This window comes from Calidris pugnax, unplaced genomic scaffold (genome assembly GCF_001431845.1).
Source record: "Calidris pugnax isolate Ruff unplaced genomic scaffold, ASM143184v1 scaffold141, whole genome shotgun sequence".
Taxonomy (NCBI): Eukaryota; Metazoa; Chordata; class Aves; order Charadriiformes; family Scolopacidae; genus Calidris; species Calidris pugnax.
This window is the reverse complement of record NW_015090902.1, coordinates 505,904-528,673: the sequence shown is the minus strand read 5'-3', so window position 1 is coordinate 528,673 and position 22,770 is coordinate 505,904. Positions and strand designations below refer to the sequence as shown.

The window sequence follows — 22,770 nt, the reverse complement described above, 5'->3', positions numbered from 1 at the left end:
AGCTAAATATATTAGAAGAGATGGAGTATTCAGTGCTGCTGGTTAAGAAATCCTGCAAAAGAGTTTTTTGGGATGTTTCAGGCCTGTTTTACCAGATATAAGAGGTCACATGATTAAAAGTGCTCGATTAACACATTCAAATGAGTTATCCCTTGTTAGTGGAGACACATTCTCAGGCTGCCCAGGGAAGAAGTAATGGGATGCTATTTAAATAAACCCATTTTCTTCACAGTCTTTTTTTTATTTTGCAGCTGCAGTTGTCCAGCAGCCCACAGATGGTTGGTTCACTCTCTGTAGCTCCACTGACAGATAATAACCTTTTAAAATAGACTCACAATCTTGTTCATGTACTCCATGAGAGATAAGCTAAGTTTGGATGAGAAAAGCAACTTCTGAAGTGTGTCATTTAGGTAATTATGAGGGCTGAAACAAGCTGATCACTTAGAATTTGATCTTTTGATGTGATACGGCATAATTCTTGTGGGACGGTGCCTTTAATTAGTCTTTATGGAATGAAGTATACTCTTAAGTAGGCAGGTGCAAATGTATCACAGCATATTTTATTTTTGTTTTTACGTGATCTCAAAAATTTCATAAAAAACTGGCTCAAACCCTAAATTTTGCCCAGGTAACCATTAAAAACTCTGGAGTTTCATGTGAGCAAGGCCTAATTTATTTTAATAGGGCAAGTATATGGCCTGCTGACATAGCTATTTGCAAAAGCAAATCCCAAATTCTTGACACTTCCCCTGCACCCATGTAGCATTCTCCTGTCTTTCATTTTACAAATGTACACATACTTTCTACAGAAAGCATGCCAAAAGCCTCTTAATCCTGAATGCTCTAATGAATGTTTAAGGTTCTTTCTTTGTAGCAGAAATCCTCTGTATAAGCCTTTTTTGCTGTTGAATTCTGCCAAGAGCAGCTATGGGCCAGTGCAGCCTTAAACCTTGTGTTTATTTATCATTAGTAAGAAGCCAAACAAAAAGGCCTGCCAGTGACTTCAAATCCATCTGTGACCATGTGCGTTCCTCAAATGCATTGTTTTGGAAGAGGAATAGAGGCTGATGATAACCTTTCAGTCCAGACCCTTGATCTGCAGCCTTCTGGCTTGTTTGTGAACTTCAGGTGCTGCGGTGGCTCTCGGCTGCTCACTGGTGAAAGGCAGGTGAAAACAAGACCTGCAGGACAAAAGGTGTCCTCACAAAGTTGCCTTGAAGCTCTTGGCTTGCTCCTCAAATCCTTCACCCAAGGCCATAGCTTCAGGACTTCTGTCCTGACTGCTTTCCCAACCCTTGGAGGTCGTATCACCATTATAAAGTTCAGTGAGTGGGTTTGACATTTCTGGCTAGGAAAAAACTTCATCTGAAGGAAAGCTTCAACCTTTGGCAATTTGTTTTCTGATGCTAACGGAGGAAGACATCTTTCCAAGCTTATGCTGAAAAACACGTCTGGGAAAGAGACATCTGAAAGTAGTCTGGTAGCTGGGGCATTCATCAGCTCTGTAGGAAACCTGGGATAAGTTTCCATCTTGTCCTTTAAAGAGAGGCATATTCAAAAGGAGTTCTGTTTCTCCATCCCGGTGTTTCCACTAGTCAGTCCGTCCTGGATTCAAGGAGCCTTCCAGATGAAAAGTAAGCAAATATGTTCTGCTAAAAGATTTTGTTCAGGCAAACTGATTTTTTTTTTATGTGGAAGAAAATACTTATGTGAAAATTTCCTGGTCCACTTCAGAACTGCAAAGAAGATGAGATTTCCTTCATATAATGGCAATATAGGGTCAGTCAAGGCAATACTACCTGCAACAAACACAGCATTTGACGACTTCTACTGATTAAAGGCAACCTTTTAAATGAATGAAATGTTACCAGCTACTAGTATATTCAGCAATTTTGTACACAGATCTTTTCTGGGAAGCAGAGGAAAAATAAGTACCTGGTACAAGAGGGCTTTTTAGTTACTTCCAAAAATAACTTGTTTAATTTCCTTAACTTTCAAATTCCTTTCTCCATGCCAATTTCTGGCTGGTTAACAAACAAAACCTATTAGGCAGGGCAGATGCAAAATCAGAGATTGGGGCTGTGAGACATGTACCGCATGAGGTAGCTATTTTTTTTTGGTAAAATGCACGTCATTTATTACACTTCTTTTAAGAGAACTGATCCTGTGGGCATGTCTGCTTTGTGCTTTTCTTGAGTGCCTGAGCTCTTCCATAGACATCTAGTCTCTGCTGTAGTAAAAAACTCAGCTGGGTAATGTTGGCATGACTGAGATCCTAACCACTTTTTTTTTTCCTGAAAAAACAGCCGTAGTCAGTAGGAATATAAAATCTAGCACCATGAAAAAGACAGAATTTGACAGAAGTAGCATAGCAATGCTCTTTTCTTAAATGCCAAGTTAAGACAACTTTAAAATGACCTGAAGCTTTAGTATGAAGCATGCATAAATACAATTGCATTGGATTGCCAGTACTTTGCTGTTAAGATGTTCTTAATGCATGACTTAGTTTGAAGTTTTTTTAAAATGTTTATTTTTTATTTTTTTAGTCTGAGACTGGATATGTTTCTGTATTATGTAAACCTCTGAAGCTGTTCAGAAGATGTTGAATATGAAGCTTTGAGTTTGCATGATGCCTCATGCATACAAATGTTAGAGCTTTATTAAAAATTCTTGTGATTTCTTAATATTGTTCACAGGATTTATGTAATGTCTGGCATGAAGAATCCTAGTGTCACGGCTGTAGTGATTAAAATCCAGACACATGCTTCCTCCAATAGCCTCAAGTTCCCATTAATTGTTGTAATTCCTTCCTTGACTGGGGCTCTTCGATTTTTCTTAAAGTGTCTGGAGGAATCACAATGTTGCTTGCTATCCAGCAAGTACCTAAAAATTTTACTTCTTTACTTGGTCCCTGACATTTTGCAGGTGGAACCTCAATTTCTGCTTTATTTAGTGCTTGCCACACTGCTGCTTCCCCCACTGTCTCAGGAGAAGTTCCTCCAATCAGAATATCGTCAATATATTGGTACAGTTTCACATCTTGGGGAAGACTCTCTGTGAAAGTTCAGCAAGTGTGGCACAAGCAATTGTGGGTGAACATTTATACCTCTGTGGGAGTCTGTTAAAGGTATATTGTATTCCCTCCCAATTGACAGCACACTTCTTTGTATCCTCCTCCTTCAAGGAAGCCATAACGAACATATCTTTTACACCTCGTAGCTGCCATCCATGGGTGTGCAGCAGCTTGCAGAGTAGCTGTGAAGGTGGAAATGTTTGGTACAGAGGCATTAGAGGGCCTGTATTAGCATTTAGATGGCGGTAATCGACTGTTAAATGCCACCTCCCATCTGGTTTCCAAACTGGCCAGACAGGGGAGTGGGTTCTGGACATAATTTGTCTTTTCTCCAAATCATCTCTGACTTCAGCAACGCCCTTTCGTGCTGCAGCAGAGATGGGATAGTGGGGTACATTAGTGATCTTTTGGCTGGGGGATGGCAGGGTCTGTGGCCTCCCCGTTTCTGAGCGGGCCTGGGCCCAGTGTTTGAGCCGAAGGACCACCCGCTGCCGCACGGCAGGCACCACCTTCGGCCGCTTAAAATATCAAAACCTAAAATATTTTCATAACATTTCATTGTGCCAGTATTGAAATTTGTGCTCCCGTATCTATTAAAAATCTTAATAATTGTCTCCGAGGACCAGCATTAATAAGTATGGACCTTCATCACTTATCCACTGATAAGTCTCCTCTTTCCAGACCTGCAGGCCCAATTGCCTTCTGGATATCACTCGTTATTTGACTTCACGTCCCGCAATTCCTCCCTAAGAGGGAGAAAACGATTATTCCCCTGCAAAGAAGTTGAAACAAGGTCTCTGTTTCCACTGTTATCTTGTTTCTGGAATGCCTCACCAGACTCAAGATGATACCAGTAGGCTGACCTTGAACCTGGGCTCTGGGAATGCCTAGTGCTTATGCTTTCCTCCACAATTCATTCCTCTGTTCTCGAGACTCTGCAAATTTTTAAGTTTATTTCCATTTGATTTAATTCCTCTTCCCCTGTCTCACGCGTCTTACTTTGTGATCTCCTCCCCGGGATTTCTGGCTTTGTTTTTCAACTGCTGCACCATCCCAGACCATTTCACGGCTGTAGTTAACCATGTTGTGCATTAATTCTGCCCATGTAAGGAGTCGCCGGGGAGGATGATTGTCCCATGTATTAAATTTGGTATCTCTTCTAATCTCATCCCGTTTTGCAGCTAGGTGGGGTTTAAGAATTGCTGGGGCTCCTCTGATCAATGGTTTTGACACTGCAAGATTTACTGTAGCCAGTAGTGGGACATCGTGGTGTCCTCATTCATGCAGGACTTGTAGGCAAGTGACTTTTGTGATGGCTATGGATGTAATGGGGATTATGGAGGGCTCACCCTGCTCTGTGCTGTCAACTCCTCCTGCCCAAAAAGCTGCTCGGCTGGTGATAGAATGAGGTGTATCTGCCGGGTTGGGTCCTAAATTTCAGAAAACTCCCGGACCCCAGTAGACACTGACTTTGTCTAGATTTATCATTATTTGGTCGCCACCACTTAAGCGTACTCATTACAAGTATTCCGTTTCAGTTTCACCAGGGTTTCTGCTATAGCTCTCTTGCAAATTTGCCAGTTGCAATGGATCCCAGGGGCTGGTTCATATAGTATGCAGCTGATTAGCACCCCGGGGCCCCACAGCTATTTCTGGTTTAACAATGAGTCTGACTTCGTATTCAGGAGGATCTACCGGGAACAAAGGAACATCCTCTTCTGACTTGTTATCATCAGGATCACCCCAAATGTCTCCATCCCAATCTTCAGGGGATACTATCAGTTTCCTGATCTGTATAATGTCAAGGTCGGGGGGAGGGGAGGAGCCTGTATAAGCATCATTTTGACCTTTTTTCCCAATTTTTGCTTTTTCTTTTTTTCTTCCTGCAATTCTTTTTGCAGCTCTTCAATTTTTAAAGAAAACAGTAGCCTCAGTTGTCTTACTGCTCTCTCTTTCCTTCTCTCGGTCCTGCTCTCTCCTATGTCTATTCTCTCTGTCTCGGTACACAGCTTCTGAACAGGTGCCTAACATCTTGCAGTTAACTCCCTTATCTTTTCCATCCTTTCTGTGGCCCCTAATTGCCTTTAAGGGCTCTTCAACGACTTCCTCATTGTGCCAATTATCATGAGCCCATTCCTCTGAGAATTTGGGGCTGGGGTTCACTCCATGCCTCCATAAATAATCAGTGATAATGCCTACCATCCTGCCCTCTATGCCAGGATGTCACGGGCGTAGTGATTAACTTCACTTGTAAGAGAGAAGTGTCCTCATTGTGCCAATTATCATGAGCCCATTCCTCTGAGAATTTGGGGCTGGGGTTCACTCCATGCCTCCATAAATAATCAGCAATAATGCCTACCATCCTGCCCACTATGCCAGGATGTCATGGGCATAGTGATTAACTTCACTTGTAAGAGAGAAGTGGTGAAATATTTATTAATATTAAACAGTGATTTAACAAAGTTAGTAGTGAATGTGACAGTGTTTTACGAGATTCAATGGCAAGGTACACTTAGTTATTTATTGCATTTTTACGAGATTCAATGGCAAGGTACACTTATTTATTGCACAGAGAATTATCATGAGCCCATTCCTCTGAGAATTTGGGGCTGGGGTTCACTCCATGCCTCCATAAATAATCAGTGATAATGCCTACCATCCTGCCCTCTATGCCAGGATGTCACGGGCGTAGTGATTAACTTCACTTGTAAGAGAGAAGTGGTGAAATATTTATTAATATTAAACAGTGATTTAACAAAGTTAGTAGTGAATGTGACAGTGTTTTACGAGATTCAATGGCAAGGTACACTTAGTTATTTATTGCATAGAGGACAGGCTCAGACAAGCTGTCAGGGAGACCCTCTCATTGAGTCACGAGGTTCAGAAAGGACTCCCTTGCTTTCTAAACTCCTTCTCAGAGAGGAGTCTAGGTACAGCTGGACCCAATCATAGTCCCAGACTTGGTCAACATTTTATGTCTAAGGGGTTATATATGAGCAATCAATCCTTTATATCACTTAGCTAAGATTTCAGAATTTAGCATGCTATTAGTCACTTACTGAGAATCTGTTGTGGAGAGAAATCACTTAACCTCGAGGAATAAGCTTAAGCAAGTGTCCCCACCATTAGTCACTTACTGAGAATCTGTTGTGGAGCGGAATCACTTAACCTCAAGGAATAAGCTTAAGTGAGTGTCCCCACTCCAGGGGAGATCCTGGCGTGCAGCCCACTGCCGTGCAGCAGAGCTCCAAGGGCTCTTGGGCTGTCCGCTATTTATAGAGTAAGATAATTGACCTATAATCATATTTGCATGGGACCAAAATATCTAGGTCCCCATTCCAAACAGTGTTTTGGCTGTGCTGCCAGCCAACCCCCAAAGTCCAGGTGCAACTCAACACAGCTCCCACTGGTGGTTATGGCTTGAACAGGAGCCAGGGAGGGGGTAAAGGGGAATGGGAGAGCACATATCCCATTGGAGATGGGGAATGGGAGAGCCACACCTAGCAAGAGTCATTTGCTGAAACACAACAAGAAGCTTTATTAAGTCCAAATCTGTTAATTAATTGCAAATCTTCTAGCTTGTCAAGACATTGGGTGAAAAAGTAATACATTAGTTACAGGGTCTTTCCTGTTGAATTTAAATGAAGGATGTACTTTTTATTTCTGATTTAATGATCCCTGCTCTTGGAAGTTAAAACTTTGACTAATATCTCAAACCAACAAATTGGTAAGTGAAGCTCTTTAAGTATTTCAACTTTTGTGTTAACCTAATTATTGAATTGCAATCTTCATTTCCACCTGAAACACATTTTTCAGGATGATAGATGGAAAGTAGAAAGCTATCTATGTTGGTAGCAAATTGTGTATATATGATATTATTTTCCAGAGTTTTGAAGTTGACTAACTCAGAGTTGAATAATTGGGAACATGATGAGAAATGTTATCGTTCTATTATAGTAATGACAGAAATAATGTTTAATTGTCTCCAAGAAATATTTATTCCCTTTTCGAAGCTAAGACCAAGTTCAGCAATTGCATCCATTTTCGGTCAGTTCTCAGGTAAAATTTGACTTCTTTCAAGTAACTCGCAGCAAAGAATGGTCCAAAATTATAAGTCTGACTTATTGCAAGACTCTCCTCGATCCAGACATTTCAAAACATTGCAGTAAGCAAGCAACATTCTCCCTGAATCTAGCAGCTCTGTTCTTAGGAGACTGCAGAGTCATCTACCACTAAGGCAAAAGGAACAACAGTGTCTTTAAAAGACTACAGAATTTTGGAGTCTAAAACTTATAGTTTGAAGCAGAGGTTGTTTCTTTAGCTAATTAGAAACATAGAACAAGATAAACTTAACTTAAGAACACTCTTAACATAATCTAAATGCTAAACCCCTGGACAGGAGAAGAGAAGGAACACATCCCACGTGGCATACATTAGTTGTGTCATTTAATGCACAGCTTCAGGGTAACCAGTTGTCCCTGGTGATGAAGGTAGTTTAATGGTCTATATGCAATATACTAGAATTACTGTCAGGGTCAGTCTTGATTGTACTGAGTTTATTTGGGGGTGTTAAAGAAAATACAGGTTTTGAAATACTTTAAGGTGATAAAAATATTTATAAAATCTCTGAAATTGTAGTTCTGGTAATAAACTAACTCAATTGGGTCATTAAAGCTGTGATTATTCCTGTAATTGCTTAGAATGAAGATGCAACATTAAAGTACAAATACGTAGGAATCAAGTACTGAATCTACATTCTCTGTTACTACGTGCAAAGGTGGTTTCCTTTTCATTGTGACCTGTAGTCTTATACTGGGAACTTCTGAAGATAACCTTGGTAGGACGTAAATGACACTGTGTAGGTTTTTGTTTGTTAAAATTGTCACCTGCCCTTTTTATAATGCTGTGATCCTTTTGGTTAGTTCATAATATCTACAGAGATAGTGTTATTTACTCATTTTCAGCTGAAAGTCTAAAGTATTCCTTATAACATTGACAGAAGTTTGGAAGACTGTTCTTTAGAAGCCTGACATAAGTAGCATACTCAGTCATGAAGTGAAACCTAAATATGCTGTGTTTTCTCACTTTTCTAGAAGTCTGCTTCAGATGTTGTAAACTCTGCCATAAGGTAAAGGTAGATTGCAAACTGGAAACGGAGAGGAGAGTGACCGGGAGAAACCTAGGTGATAAGAGATTAGTAAGGACAACATGAAAAAGGAAGGAAAGAACCACTGGTCAGTAGATGTGTTAAATTACATTGAAATATAAGACCAAGAGCATAATGCTTGGAAAAACGAAAACCTGATTTTGAAAGTAAACATCATTTGTGTCTCCATTCTGGCAGGAATACGAGTTGCAGGTCAGAACTAGAACTAGACTCGGGTAAAGATGGCCATCTGAATGGGGTAGTCCTAGTTATGAAGAGCTGCCTGGCTGGACTCAAACGAGAACTTTGATAGATGCCGTATGTCACCCCTAGTACAGAAACCACAGAGGTTAAAGTTGTCCTAAGTTAAGGCTGGCATGTGCTAACTACGCATGTTACCGTCACAAAAACTAACCAAATAAAGTCATGTGGATGTAGGATACCAGGGAATATATGGCAAAGAAGTTGCAGCTACCCATGGACTGTCAGAATATTTTAGTATAGACAGGGTTATAGGCATTTACTCAGGGCTGCACAGGAAGCCTGAGGCAAAGTATAGATTTTACTTTTCAGGCTGCTCAGATTTGCTGGCTAAAGAAATTATGCTTGTTCTTGGTACAAAATGTGCAGTCTGCTGTGGAAAGTCTACTTCTATTCTTTCTCCTACACTCTAAAACATCTGAGGAATGGTACATGACTGCATTTAGCTAAATGATTATGCCAGAGTGCAAAACTTGAGATTTTTTTTTATGAGACAAAGTCTAGTTTGTAAAATGACAATTCTTCACACAAACGCTTTTGTTGGAAAAAATAAAATTACTTAGTTGGAACAAGTGTAGCTATTCTTCCAAATAGATAAAAGTTGTATGAAAATGACCCTGGCACTGCTAAACATACAGTGCTCTTGATATCTCAGAAAGCTCAAGTTCTACGTTTAAAGACAGCTGCTTTTTAACGATTAGAGAAGAAAACAAGATCCTGCGTTAGTCATCCTGCCCTCCTGTGAACGTGCAGAAGAAGCCAACAGCCCTTCAGCTTTACCTTTTTCTTTGTTAGTAGCTGGGTGCCAGAATAATTACTCTTTGTAGCCAGCATTCTTTTAGGCCCACACAGACCTACTTGGAAAACAGCTCATTAAAAGGAGCTCTGAAAATCCTTGCTGAGGAGGGGAAAATATGTCCTCTTTAGTTTTATCACACACGCGTCTTCACTCCTTTTTTATTTATCTCCCAACTGTGCTCTACATGCTACAGACAGCAGCCTGGGGAAAGAGCCATCTGAATTATCAGCCCACTGAGTTTTATTAGCAGAGAACAGGTAAGAATGCTTGTAGTCGGGCTAGTATTGATTATTTGTTAAATCTCTTGAGCAGACGACTTCTGATGGGAAGCCTATTGCTGATTATACAGGATGAGATAACCCTTTCCTTAATGATTAAAATGTCATCTGCCTCCTCCTATGGTTGGTTAAAAAGCTGAAAATTTAGCATCTAATATTTCCAATATATTCTGTGTATCCCTAATGTAGTCAGTTCTTTGCCTTATGGAAAGGAGCTGAGGGCTCTGGGCTAGCTGGTATTATAAGGCTTTCACTGCTGTCTGCTGGAGTGGCAGCAGATAATCCAGAAATCTTCAGTCTGGTCATATGAGAGTGGATAAAGATGAACATTTTAATTTGGACTTCCTGAAATCTATGAAAGCATTCTGATTGATCAAAACCCTGATAAATACAAGTGCCAGATGGCTTTTTTAAATCTTGAAATTAATATTTGTGAGTATCTCACGATCACTTAGTGAGAGAACTTTAAAATGTGAAAGATGTGCTATTATCTGTCATTAGTATGTGGTTGCCAGGTGCATAGCCTTTGAAAATTAAAGCTTACAGGTCTATGTGTTTCTTTATACCCTTTGGATCCCTGCTTCAAAAATATATCTCCTTAGCAAGACAGATGCCTAGACACAAGATGTAGCAATTTGGTAAAGGAGGTATCTATTGAAAATGTCATGCTTTGGAGATTTAAAAGAAATAAACCCAGAAGTTTTATAATAATAATGGAAGAGTCCGCTTCCATTATGGAAGGGGACAGCTTGACAGAATCTGTACTGCCAAGAGCAAATGATATCAACCTTTTATTTCAATTATTTTTAAAGGAAAAGTTACTTTCTAATTAGACCAAACTCAGCCCAAATGTTTTAACATTCAACCCTCCCTACTTTTTACAGTCTTCAAAAATGAAAATATCTTTTAAAAACTAATCTGAAAAAGCGATCAAAAATTTAAACGTACTTTTAACATTGTTTAGCTGAGAGCAGACAGACACAATAAAAGAGGGAAATGAGATTAAAAAGAAACTTTTAGGGAACCAGAAAGAGTCAAAATGAATGAGGAGACAGCTGCCTGGAGAACATATGTGTAGGATACCTACAGGGTATGTATGAGTAACAGCATCTCCCTGCTTTTTGGTGTTTTGGTGAGAGCAGATGGAGCTGTATCTGGGGGCAGGAGGTGATGACAAGAGCCATTAACCTGGGGCAGAGGGAATGGGCGCATTCAAGTCACCCAGAGGTAGCTGGAGTCTCTATGTGGGGAGAGACCTCCTGGTGTTTGAAACTATCTTGTATCCTCTCCTGGAAAGAGGCAGTTTTCTTTGCTGAAAATGCTTGAAGTGAGAATGAGTATGAGCCTGAACCTGTGGTCCTTCAGATTGGAGGAGGTCCTAACAATACCAGGTGACTGTGGCATAAGGGGCTATGGTTGTTCATCTCTTGCTGTCAGACATGGATGATAGGGGTGTTCGCACTCTGTGTTGAAGCATTTTGGATGGAGTTATACCTGGGGAAACACAGAGAGACTGGCAGTGCCGTTGTGCATGCCGAAATACTGCTGAAGTGCTCTTGCTACAGCAGGTTTGCAGTGAAGCACTGAGAGCCTCGACATCTAGCACACCCTCACCGGAGTCCGTGGGTGATTTCACGCAGGGCTGTTAACCTGGGGCTGTTTAAAGCATAACTCAGCTGCTGAAGTGAGGCTGTGCCAGTCCTCCTTCGGTTGTGTGTAAGCAAAGCAGGAAGGCAGTTCTTCAAAAACCAGCAGAAAAGTTGCACCAGTGGGAAACTCTCAGTCGCATCTGCTGCATCCAAACCGCTACCAAGCCTCGAGGGTGTGGTGACAGACCAGACACCTTGTGGAACTTATGCGAGGTAGAGGAACACACACAGAGATGGAAAAAATTGTGGTAAATCTAATTGAAGCATTAGCAGTCTCATCACAGACTTATAATGTTGTTGATTCCCTTCTCCCTGACAGGGGGTCAAGTTAGAGGATGGACTCATCACAACCAATATTTATCAGAACACTTTTTATTAGCCAAGCAATTATCATTAATAGAATGAGGTTGTTCTTGTTAGCAGTGGATAACTATTCACACGGTGCATTTATTTACTCATGCAGGTCTCTTGTGCACTCGTGCACTAACTCATAGCAACACAGCTGGAGCCACAGCTGGGAGGGCAACCTTTTATGCAGAAGCAGAAGGTTCTACTGCTATGCCTTTGGCTTCTAGGTGAATGGTCACAAAGTTATGTTGGAAGCCTCTTGTTTCTTTGTTTGCATCCTGCAGTCTTTGTCCATGTACAGCAGCTACGGCCTTTTTGGATGGGGTTCAATTTCTTTACTGCAGATGCCAATGTGTCCTGGTGGCTGCAGGCAGATTGGGCTGACTGTTGGTATTCTGGATTTATCATTTCTTGTGTTTTCAAATGGACCACTAATCTCCTGAGTTTATCAGTTTAAAAAGACTTTCATGCACTACCTCTCATACTTACCCTCTCTTCATATACTTTTTTCTCTCAGCACCTCCTCATTGTACCATTCACACAAGTGCGTACAAATCCACATGTGCAAAGGGCTTATACGATGATTGCTAGTCCAACTACAGGGATACTCACACTTAAAGTCCAAATGATCAATTATTACAGCTCATTCTCAAGAATTATGCAGTTAAAACTGACCTAGACAAACTTTCTCATTTCTACCACCTCTTTGTTTCTATGCGTTGTTATGGAATCTCCAGCTGTTTGCAGGAAGGTGTGTGGTGTTGATGGTGGGACTTACTTCCCCTGCACTTTTAACCCACATGAAGTTATTTTCCTATGTTCTCTAACAGTTCACTTACTTGTTCTTTCTTCATTGGCCAGCAAATGCGATGTTATATCCAAGCTCTATGCTGTTTGATATGTTTTACATAGGCTGGATGTGTTATCCTTAATACTAGCACACAAGGTTGCATTCCTGTAGTGAGTAATAAAAGGATTATTAATGATTTCTGCTTGTAGCCCTAGGGCCCCTCTCCTATACTGACACTTTCAAGACTTCTGCTATTATCTTGTGCTTGTAGTTTTGGAGGCCTCTGTTAAAAACTCTTGGTTTTCTTCAGCAGCCTTCAAGCTATGGTTTCCTGATAACGTGACATGCCTTGTGCCACCACACATATATCCTTTTTCTGGAGTCACTCAATTGTTTGTTCACTGCACAAAAATAACGGTCCGTTAGAAGACACATGCAGGGATGTGTATAGACACAGATGTGATGCTGGGCACTACTTGCTCCCAAAATGTATTGCTTGCAACAATATCACTGGTGTGTTACTAAACTTGATTTGTAGTGAACCTTTGACAGGAGAATTGCTGGAGGTGCTCATCTGTGGTGGAAACACCATGTGGGCTTGATCCTCCTGTGGTGGTGAAGGCAGGACTGGCATTGCTCAGCGGTGTGGTGGGGAAACCTCACCGTTGTGTGGACCTCAGCTCCGTAGAGAGGGAGCTGGTCTGGCTGAAATCCCTCTGACCCTCAATCACTCTGGCATCTCAGGAAACCAAAGGGCCAAATGGCTGATGTGTGCTACAGTAAAATTGAAGTTCCTTGCTAGCATCATCCCACAAGACTGATCTCTCAGCTCTGATAGATGTAAGTAGGGATTTATTTCTATTCTCAGTGCTTGATTTGAAAATTACACGTGCTTACTGATAGGTGCAGCTTTTGGGAAAAGAAAATGAGGGGAATTATGTCACACACATTAATGAGAGTGTGCTCCAAGACTGCTGTGAGGATGAGAGCAGCATTCTAGGACTCTCTTGCGGGGCTGAAATTGCAAGAAATTTTTGCAGGAAAAAGAATAAATTCAGGTTCTCTTTCAATTTGTTGCTGAATAATTGAGATGGAGTTGTGCAAAAAAGGACTAGAAGAGTGGGCTCTGTTGTGCCTCACTGCTGTTACACTAATGTGACTAAGCAGTCTGCAGCCCTTCTGTTGGGCAGAAGTGTCCTGACATTGTATGAGCATATAGTACGTCTGTCGGTGTATGTGAATGCCTCTGGGTACAGATACTCTATACATACAAACTTCTAAGTCTTATGACCTTGTAGGGGTCTAAGTTTAGGTGCAGATATTTTTATGTATCTACATGCACCGAAACTTGGTCTGAAGTCTCCCATTTCCCAGGCAACCTTCTGGCTGCTAATGTATTGGATAAGCGGGCTCTGTGCATGCTAGATGGCCCCCACTGGTTTTTTGTTTTGTTTTGTTTTTCAAATTTTCTTTTGCAATCAGCCTTCAAACTTTTTCAGTCTACTTTTGCCAGTCCTTGACTGCCTTCTATGCAAGACCAGATGGCAAACCTGGCTGTACTACAAAAAAAACAAACAAAAAAAACCCTGTGCAAAATCAGAAGCAACATTTCTGGTTCATTTCTGATTGATCCACACAGTAAAATTAATTCAGGACAGACAGAAGGAAATGGTGATTACCTACTGAGGGAGTAGCTGGAGGCAATCTGGGTGTAAGACTGCCTAGCTGGAGGTTTGTGTGTGGGTGATGGACTAGAGCAGCTTGGGATGCTACAACAGAGGAGTTTTTAGCTTGGAAGACATTGCTTCCTAGAAGACTTTGGAGACTGGAGCAAATAAGGGCTTTAAGGGTGTCAGTGATCCTCAAATACGATTTAGAGTCCCGGGTCACCTTAAAGTCTAATGTTTTATGATCATTTAGTCAATCTGCATTCAATTAATCAATTAAACATAACAGAAGAGGTATTTTACTCCCTCTTTGCAAAGGAGGAAATAAAGGTTACCTATACTTAACTTCCACTGTGCTTAGCTGCATATGTGTAGACCGGTATGAAAGAGCAATTACAGTTATATAAAGTCTTCTGCGCTGAAGAGCTAATTAAAATTACTGTTGAAAAGAAACACTTCAGCTGAATGAGCTCTTGCATTTTAAATAATAGATTACAACTTTATACTATTACTCATTGGCTCTTTCTAGTGCTTTATACCCATTAATTTCCAAAAGATGTCTGTGTGTGTGTAAGTGCGTGCGCGTTTTAGTTTGTGCTGCCGTACTGAGAGAAGGAAAAGTGATTTGCTGAAGGTGATAGGATGAGCACACGGCAGAGCCAGGAGAATGGCTGGGGGGAAGTTCCTGCACCACAGCTGTCGGTGGGAATTTTGGCACAAAGTTACAGCTGGGCTGTAATTTCACCCTGGGCTTTTGGAGCGGATTTAGCTTTTTCCCCCTGAAGTTTCACACGCGCATAAAGTTGGTGTTCAGATGATCATCTGCTGCTGTTTGTAAAAGGTTTTAGATAAGCCAGAGCTCACATTACACAATAATCAGCTAATCCGTATTAGGTTACTGTGATACCTATCATAAGTCAGGAGGTGAAGATACGCTGAAGACCCCTACATCTCAGTAACTGGTCATTTCATCTGTAGCAGACTAGCCTTATTCTCTGTCTTGAGGAGGAAACAATGCCTCTTCTGTGGTTCGACTTTAGTCTGAACACAGAAAAGGAGTTTAAGGAGAGGTTAACCAACCCGGGCCATGTTTTCGGGTGGCCTCTCTCCCCGGCTGGGCGAGTCTCGCTCTGCGTTAGAGCTATATTTATCCCGCAGGAATTGTGGGCATGTGAACGTCTGCTCTGACCAAAACAGCGCCTTCAGTCAACACGTTTCCATGGCATGATGCACACGCCTGTTATTTTGCTATTACTTATGCATATATTTCATTTTCAGCCCTTTAAACAAACAAATAAACAGCCTCCAAAGGAAGTACTTGATATTTCAAGCGTGAGTTTTTCTCAGGGTGTCGTTTTATTAGCAAAATGACTTACATTAGCAAATCAGTGGCAGAAGTGGTAACGCAAACCAGCGTATTCAATTTCACTGTAGCAATCTGTATTCCAGAAGGAAGTCCTGGGAAGCAATCACTGACAATGGGACCTCAATTTAAATTACAAAATAGGCAGTATGCTGAATGCATATAGAGCATGAGGGAGATTAAATAGAAGTGTTCATTTGTCTTCATAAGGTAACCGAGACAATAAAAATGTGCTCTTCAAGTAAGGACTGTAGAAGCTGTGGTAATGAAAACAATAATTAATGTAATTTAAGTTACCATCCCTGGGGCAGTTGTAAATTGATAGTATTAATTATGCAACAAACCTGTTTGTAAATTAATGTCATAGGAAGTCATGGAAGTAATCTAGAATAAGTTTCTCCTTTTGAAGCTATTCAGCAATGTATTATGCAGCAGCCTGTAGCCCCCCCAATGGATATTCAAAGGTTATTTATATTAAACTCTATAATTTATATTCTTCCAAGAACTAAGTAACATGAAAGGATGCAATTAAAAACAATAAATTATTTCATTGTGCATAAAGATAATTATATAATATAAGCCAGAATTCATTAGTATTGACTTGAATAGATATCTCATATGGTATTTTACTGCCAACGTAACTCTACTGATTCAAATAAATTACAGCAGCAAGGAATGTATTGCATTGAATTCCTTCTGTTGTTACTATTGGGTTCAGAGAAAAAGATTATAAACTGCAAGAAAGTTTCATATATATATTTATATATATTTGAATTTTGAGGTTATTTCACTATTATTTACCTCTACCTGTCAGAGTGGCTTTTAATAGATTTAATTAAATGCTAAAAGTCCATACTGTTAATTTCTTTCAGTTCTTCAAGGATAGAAACATCAGCCAGAGAGATATAGTCAATTAGATGAGTATATGAAAAAAGGTGCAAAAATTCTTTCTCTGCCTTAAAAAAAAAGAGTAGGTAGTGGTTCCTTCTGCTTCACGTTGTCCAATTAAAATTTAAATTTTAAAATGTCAAAATATTTTCACTTATTTTTTGAAATCTGTAAAATGAAAACAACCACTGAAAAGATATTTCTAAACAAGTCCTTCTTATCTTTTGCTTTCTCTAGTGGAAACATTTTGGGTTTTCTGACCACTCTTATAATATTTGCTCATTATCTAGGTTTCTGTGATGCAGCCTAGATTGCATGACCAGTTTCACCTGCTAGAAGTTCGTTTCCCACTTGCTATGAGTGAACCTAAGTGGAATGCATTTCTTCACATTGCAGTATCTGACAACTTAAAACTTTCTGAAATATAGTAATGTTGTGCGCTGGTTTATACTTTCTAAACTCCAGGAAAACTAAAATATGCTAGGGAGAATATAAATAATATCATGCTTTAATGGCATCTTCCACTTGAAAAATATTCTAGCTTGCACATCTTTATATGTATTTTCCAGTCTTAGTTTCAGCTTGCAAGTAATTTTGATGGTTATTTCCACAACATGTTTATCCCAAATATAGCAAGGTTTTCTTCATGTATTCTTTAATTTTTCCAGGAAAGCAATAGAATTGGAAGTGCAGGGCAAGACACCATACAGAATTAGGTGCTGGCAGTATCTTTCCATTGTTATAAAATGGTCTGGAGCCTCATAACTTGGCTTTTTGTTTGTATTTACTCATTACAAATATGCCGATAAAGTGCTGGGAGTTTAGCAGTGCTACCATGTTTGATTGGAACTTTCAATTAATCTCTTTGTTTGGGAGCTTGCTATTTGCACATTTTCACTCTTCCTTTTTCTTTTACAAGGAATATTTTGTGCTCTGACACAAGAATACTCACAGATACAAAACAACCTTGAGGTGCACACATCTAACAGGGTAGCAAGCCTGCAGTTCAACGTAACCTACTTGTGCGAGTTTGTGAATACAAAGGCCTGATTTCAGAACTGAAATGGCTGCTGTTTATTCAGAATTTTTCACTTTCAAACATCAAACCACCGTATTCTTTCAGAATTAGAGGTGGATATGTGAAAATTTATTCTCCCTGTGTTTGAGAAAGCAGACTTCTCCTAAATTGTAGAGAAAACAGCAGTTGGCAGTGTTTGTATAAATAACCTACCTCTGTTTTGCTCAAGCCTGAAGCTGACAGCTGTCACTGGAAGCAACTAATATTTGCTTAGATTTATTTAAAAACTGGAAATCTATGTCTAGCGTTTTTAATGTTCCAGCCATGAGAAAACCAAGTCATGTGAATGTGTTCCATAAATCCACTCTGTGCTGTAACTGCTATTTACTTATGGATGCAAATGACAAAGAAGCATAATAAGAACCATAGCTCTCCAATTTGTTTCACTTTAAATGACTAAACCAAAAAAAGGAGTCAAAGCAATGGTCCTGTTTTTTTCTATGATTCAATACAGTTCCAGGTTCTGCATATTAGAGTTCACTGGAAACACAATTAGCTGCCGTAAGCTTTAAATCACATGATAAAACAAGGGAAAATCTATACATTCCATAGCTTTGATTCAGAAAGAAGAATTTTCTGCACCAATGAGTAGTGGGAAAGTCAGCATATCAAGTTCAGCAGTTTGGGATGTGGTTCACTCTATTTACCTTGCCAAGGTCTTTGGAGTTCTTCTCCCTGATACCAGACAAAGCAACTGAGAGTTTTACTATGATGTGGACTTCTTTTTCCTGTCCAGTACCTCCTGCGAAGAGGATAGAAGTGATGGGAGAGTACTGTCATAAAATTGAATATTTAGGTGGAATTGCCTTCTCTTAGTCCCTCTTCTCTTCAGTGCATTCAGGCCCTAAGTACATGGGCCTAGAGAGAATGCCAGGTAGGGAGGCAGAAATGAGATGACAGACACAGAATTAATTGGTGTGTGTGGCTGAATGGTCCATAGAAACTGGGAGAAAATCCTTTGCTTGAAGCAGAATTCATCCCAGATGTTCAGAATTAGCTGCATTTGCACTAGAAAATGTAACCATGTTTGGCTTTCTTTTTGCAGAGCAAAGGTTCTTCCAATTTGTTGTAAGTTGTGAAGCAAATACTCCAGGAGCTGTATTATGTCCAGATACAGTGGTATAATTCCATTGTTGTTTTACTGAAGTGGAGTTAAACAAAGACAAAAGCAATCTTGAAATGAATTGAATATACTTTTCTGTTTCTAATATGGAAAATGGAAAGAATAACAAATTACTGAACAAATTTTTTGCTCTGTCATGCTATTAGAATATATAGGGTGATGATGGGTATAATCAAGGCAGTATTCTTTCTGTTAAAGAAGACCTTAATATACAATGACCTCTTAAATAAACAATGAACAATATAGTTAATAATAGACTTGTGTGTTATGTTATGTTGATGAAGTAATTAATGTTATTTCAACTCTGACAAAAATAATTTTTCTTTGGAAAAAAGGTTGAATTAATTGTGTGTTTTGTAGGTTACTTCTCAAGAATCTGGAACTAAACCACTGACCTTCACATTCGTACCATACATTGGAAGACTTCCAACCCATTTTGAGGTGGTAGATATCTCTAAGTTCCTTGTGACAATTCCAGAGGACCCCAAGGATCTGAGCAATCAAGAAATTATAAATAAGGTAGATTTTCGTTTGCACTAATTTTTCTGCTCTTTCAAAGATACAGAAGGTTTTGTCCTGAACATCACTGAACTGAAGCTCTTTTCCTTGAACTGTTTCTTAGCTTGTGCAAGAGAAGTCTGATATCCACTCAACAGCTTGGTTGGCTTTTGGCAGAGTTTATATTGTAAGGAAACTCTTTCCCATCTCATTACTGTCTTCTGTCAGTCATGCAAGAGCTATATACTTGGCAGACAAGGGGGGATTCCTTCTGGATCTTTATGGGAACAAGGATTGTGTGTGAGGAGTGTTGTAACGTGGGAATCAACCAAGCATTGGTCACTGGATCTTGGTTTCAGCAAATGCCAGAGCTGTGGCTTCCAGCAAAGGTGCCAATCCCTTTCATAGCTGTGTAGTAATGCATCAAAGTGAAAGGTTGGTGGTTTTTCTCTTGAAACCTTGTCCCCATGATTTCCCATGATGGTGAAGCCAGCAGCACAACGTTCCTGGTTCTCCTGCTTTTAGTCAGCCCAATGTGTTTGTTATTCCTTTCCTGCCTCAAAATATTTTAGCAGCCTCTAATTTTATTCCATTCTGCTTGAGAGGAAACTGGAACCTTCAGATTAATATTAATGCTTATGGTGATTCTGCTCTTGTGTAACAGTTCCTTCCCTGGGACATTGCTGGGGCTGCAGTTGTTGGTGCTAAAAAAACTTTTCACAGCAGCTGAGACCTGAACACGTTCCAGCATTTTCAGTGGCCTATCTGACTGAAAAAGGGGTTGGTCTGGGCAGAGAGTGGACATGTTTGAAAAGACACACACTGGAATATTATCTTCAGAATGTTCAACTCTTGAGTTATATTTTCATCCGCTCAGTATTGCTTTTGCTGTAAGTAGTGCTCTGGGTAAGGCAGAATCAGGTATTCCTGGCCTCTGTCTTCCTGTGTTTCTGCGTAGGCAAAGAAGAATTTCCTGGTAGCTGGTGCAGAACTGAGGCTTTCATCGCACTGGTTACTCCTTTTTCTAAAATGTCTAGAACCCAAACAACGTTAAAAAAAAAACAAAAACAACCAACATCAGATAATGAATATAACACCTCCAAACTCATTCTGGTGATATCCCCCTTTACGGTCCAATATTTTTTAAAGAACTGAGCTCCGGGGAATTAAGAGCTGCCAGTGGAAATTTATCATGACTGTATTCCTCAAGCAGGATTCAAATATGAACCCCATCTACAGGCTATTTCTTGCAGTATGCAATAATTCCACTCTTTTCCTCATTCCTCCTTCAAGAGAAATACCGTATGGAATGATTGGGTGATGTACGTGTTGTACGCCCAGCTTGCACTCCTCCTGCTCTCATCCAAAAGCGTGCTTGAGAAGTCTTATACTGGAAGTGGAAAGCGCAGAAAATATGAAGAACAATTGTGGTCTGTGCCGAGAGGCTTGAACATACAGTAAAACCTCTCTGACCTCAGATTCTTCGCTCGCTCCCTTCAGAGAATGCCCTCTCTTAAAGGCCTTTGTTTCTTCATTAATATGTATAGGTTTTGTCCCAGATTTGTCTGTCAGGCTCCTCTGAGGAGCATTGTCCGCTCCCGTGGATCCCGCAGTGGGGATGCCTTCCCACCATGTCCGGCCTAGTCTGGTCTGACAGCTCATTCGGCTCCACTGCACCCTCCTCTTCCGTACCGGCCCCAGGCTCGGGCCGTCCTTGTGCTCAGAGTCCCCTGTTGCTCAGCGAGTTGCTGGGAGGGCAGACCCTGAAGCATCAGCTGGGGGGGCTGGAGGCGGGGGGCTCCCTGGAGAGTTGGTTTCTGCTGGGTGCTGGTGCCCAAACTCTTCATTCGCCCTCTGCGCTTCTGGTAGCGCAGCGCCCGCCACCGCCGCGAGCCAAAATTGCTTTGCATTTTGGGGAACGCAAATGAAATGCAGCTAACTGGGGGCTTTTTCCTCCTCTCTTTTGCAGCCTAACGCAGCCTCTGATGAACTGGCCCTAAAGAGCGGGGCCAGAGAAGATCGTGTGTCCTCCATCCATACAGACAGCACCCAAACGGCCTTCTGTTCTCCGGGGCGTAACTCGAGCAAAGGAGAAATGCAGGAGAATGACCTTTTTAAGGCTGAGTTTATCCTGATTACGGACTCCGGTGATGAAGATGAAATAGCTGCTGCCTCGAATGATGTCCATCGGCCTTCCAATGGCTACGGTCCCATCAGTGCTCAGCTGCTGGCCACGACTCATGTTTCCCCTGGCCCTGGGGCAGGGAAACCCACTGGTGATGGGCACGTTCCCGGTGCTGGGCTTTCCCACAGTGCTGCTGATCCACAAAAACACCAGGTAACCTGCTTTTTAGACTCTAGAGCTGACCTTCACTTTCTAAAGCTTTCAGGACATGGTCATAGAGTCAGTTTATAAAGCAGCTTGGCCAATTTATTCTTTAATTAGCATTTTTGTTGGCCGTTCCTGTAACGTTTGGACCCCAAGGAGTTTTCCCAACCCTTCTGACTTGCTGCCTCTCCCTAATGGCTCTGGGGTATAGGTGGAGCAGGTAATGCAAATCTATTGTTCTTTCCTTTAAAAGCAGCTCATCATGACAGCAAGTTAATCTGAAGGTGTTAGATTCCTACCTAGTCTAAATTGGCTAAGGTCGTAGAAATCAATGGAGCCTGTAGATCTTCTAAATTAGTAACATCAGTTGTTTTTTTTTTTTCCTCAGGACCCGCTGCAGCCCTTTACAGCCTAAAGAGGCTGTAAAAAATCTTATTATTCTGATTGTTAGTTAGCACTGCCTTTGCACAGGTGTAAAGAACTAATGATGATGAAAGGTCTGTTTTATGGTAAAATTTATAGGGCACATTTATTGGTTTATTAATATTTTAAATTGTCACTGGGAGAATTCAAAGAAGGGTCTTTGAAATGTTTCATTTTCAAAATGCATCAATCTGATTAACTGCATGAAAAATTAATGTCTCTCATCTTTGAAAGAGCACTGATAGTTTTCAAGGGTGTACATGAGGGGAAAACTCTACCTTTAGCATAATAGCAACATCCTTCTGTCATGGAATAAATTTGGACATTTCCTTTGACCTCGACAGGGTTTCCTTCAGTTGAAAATGCAGTTCTTCATCAATATTTTTTTCTTAAAATTGTTAAGCATGGCTACTTTGTCTCTGAAAATGAGTAGGACTTCCTATCTTGTGTTAAAATACTTGTGCTACTCAATTTTTCATCAAACTCAGTGTCAATTTTCGATTGAGGAAATTGTGAATAAGAAATCCACTCTGGTTTGAGATTCACAGCATTATGAAATATTCATTTCTTCCAAGAAATTCCCAGTGAAGTCAGCGAGAATTTTACCTGAAGAAGGTCTAAAGGTGTAGGCAAACCAATGTAGAGTAAGCACCCTATAAAAGAATAATTGTCCTAGAGAAATACTAATTTACTTCAAGAATCTTCAGTATGCAGATTCTGCAAGGCTTACTTGGGTGGTTTCTTTAAAAGCTGTTACAGAAATTGGGTGGATTTTTTGTAAGACAATACAGAAAAACTTACTTGCTGTAGCTTTCTTAAGCTTTTGATGACTTGACAAGTAAATAGGGATTTGCCTGGTAAAGTGACAGAAAATACAGGTTGCACAGAACAAGGAATTAAAGCCTAACTGTACTAATTCTTCATCTGAATGTGAAGAGAGGTAGTATGTAATATAGGCAATGCATAGCTAACCATTATTCTTAGATTACAAATTTTCAAGACTGTAAGTACTTCCTCCTTCTTCATTTTTCTAAATATCTCTAGCTGTCCCTATCAC

At 40.4% G+C, this 22,770-nt stretch overlaps 1 protein-coding gene across 5 annotated transcripts in view; it reads left to right on the top strand.

Moving 5' to 3' along the window:
• The window catches only part of MLIP (muscular LMNA-interacting protein), a 135,506-nt gene that overhangs the window by 45,352 nt on the left and 67,384 nt on the right, over positions 1–22,770 (top strand). For all 5 annotated transcript variants that reach the window (XM_014948938.1, XM_014948937.1, XM_014948936.1 and 2 more), the window contains exons 2-3: positions 18,824–18,982; positions 20,931–21,299. In XM_014948938.1, coding sequence (XP_014804424.1) covers positions 18,824–18,982; positions 20,931–21,299 — 528 coding nt within the window. The remainder of the gene's footprint in view (positions 1–18,823; positions 18,983–20,930; positions 21,300–22,770) is intronic.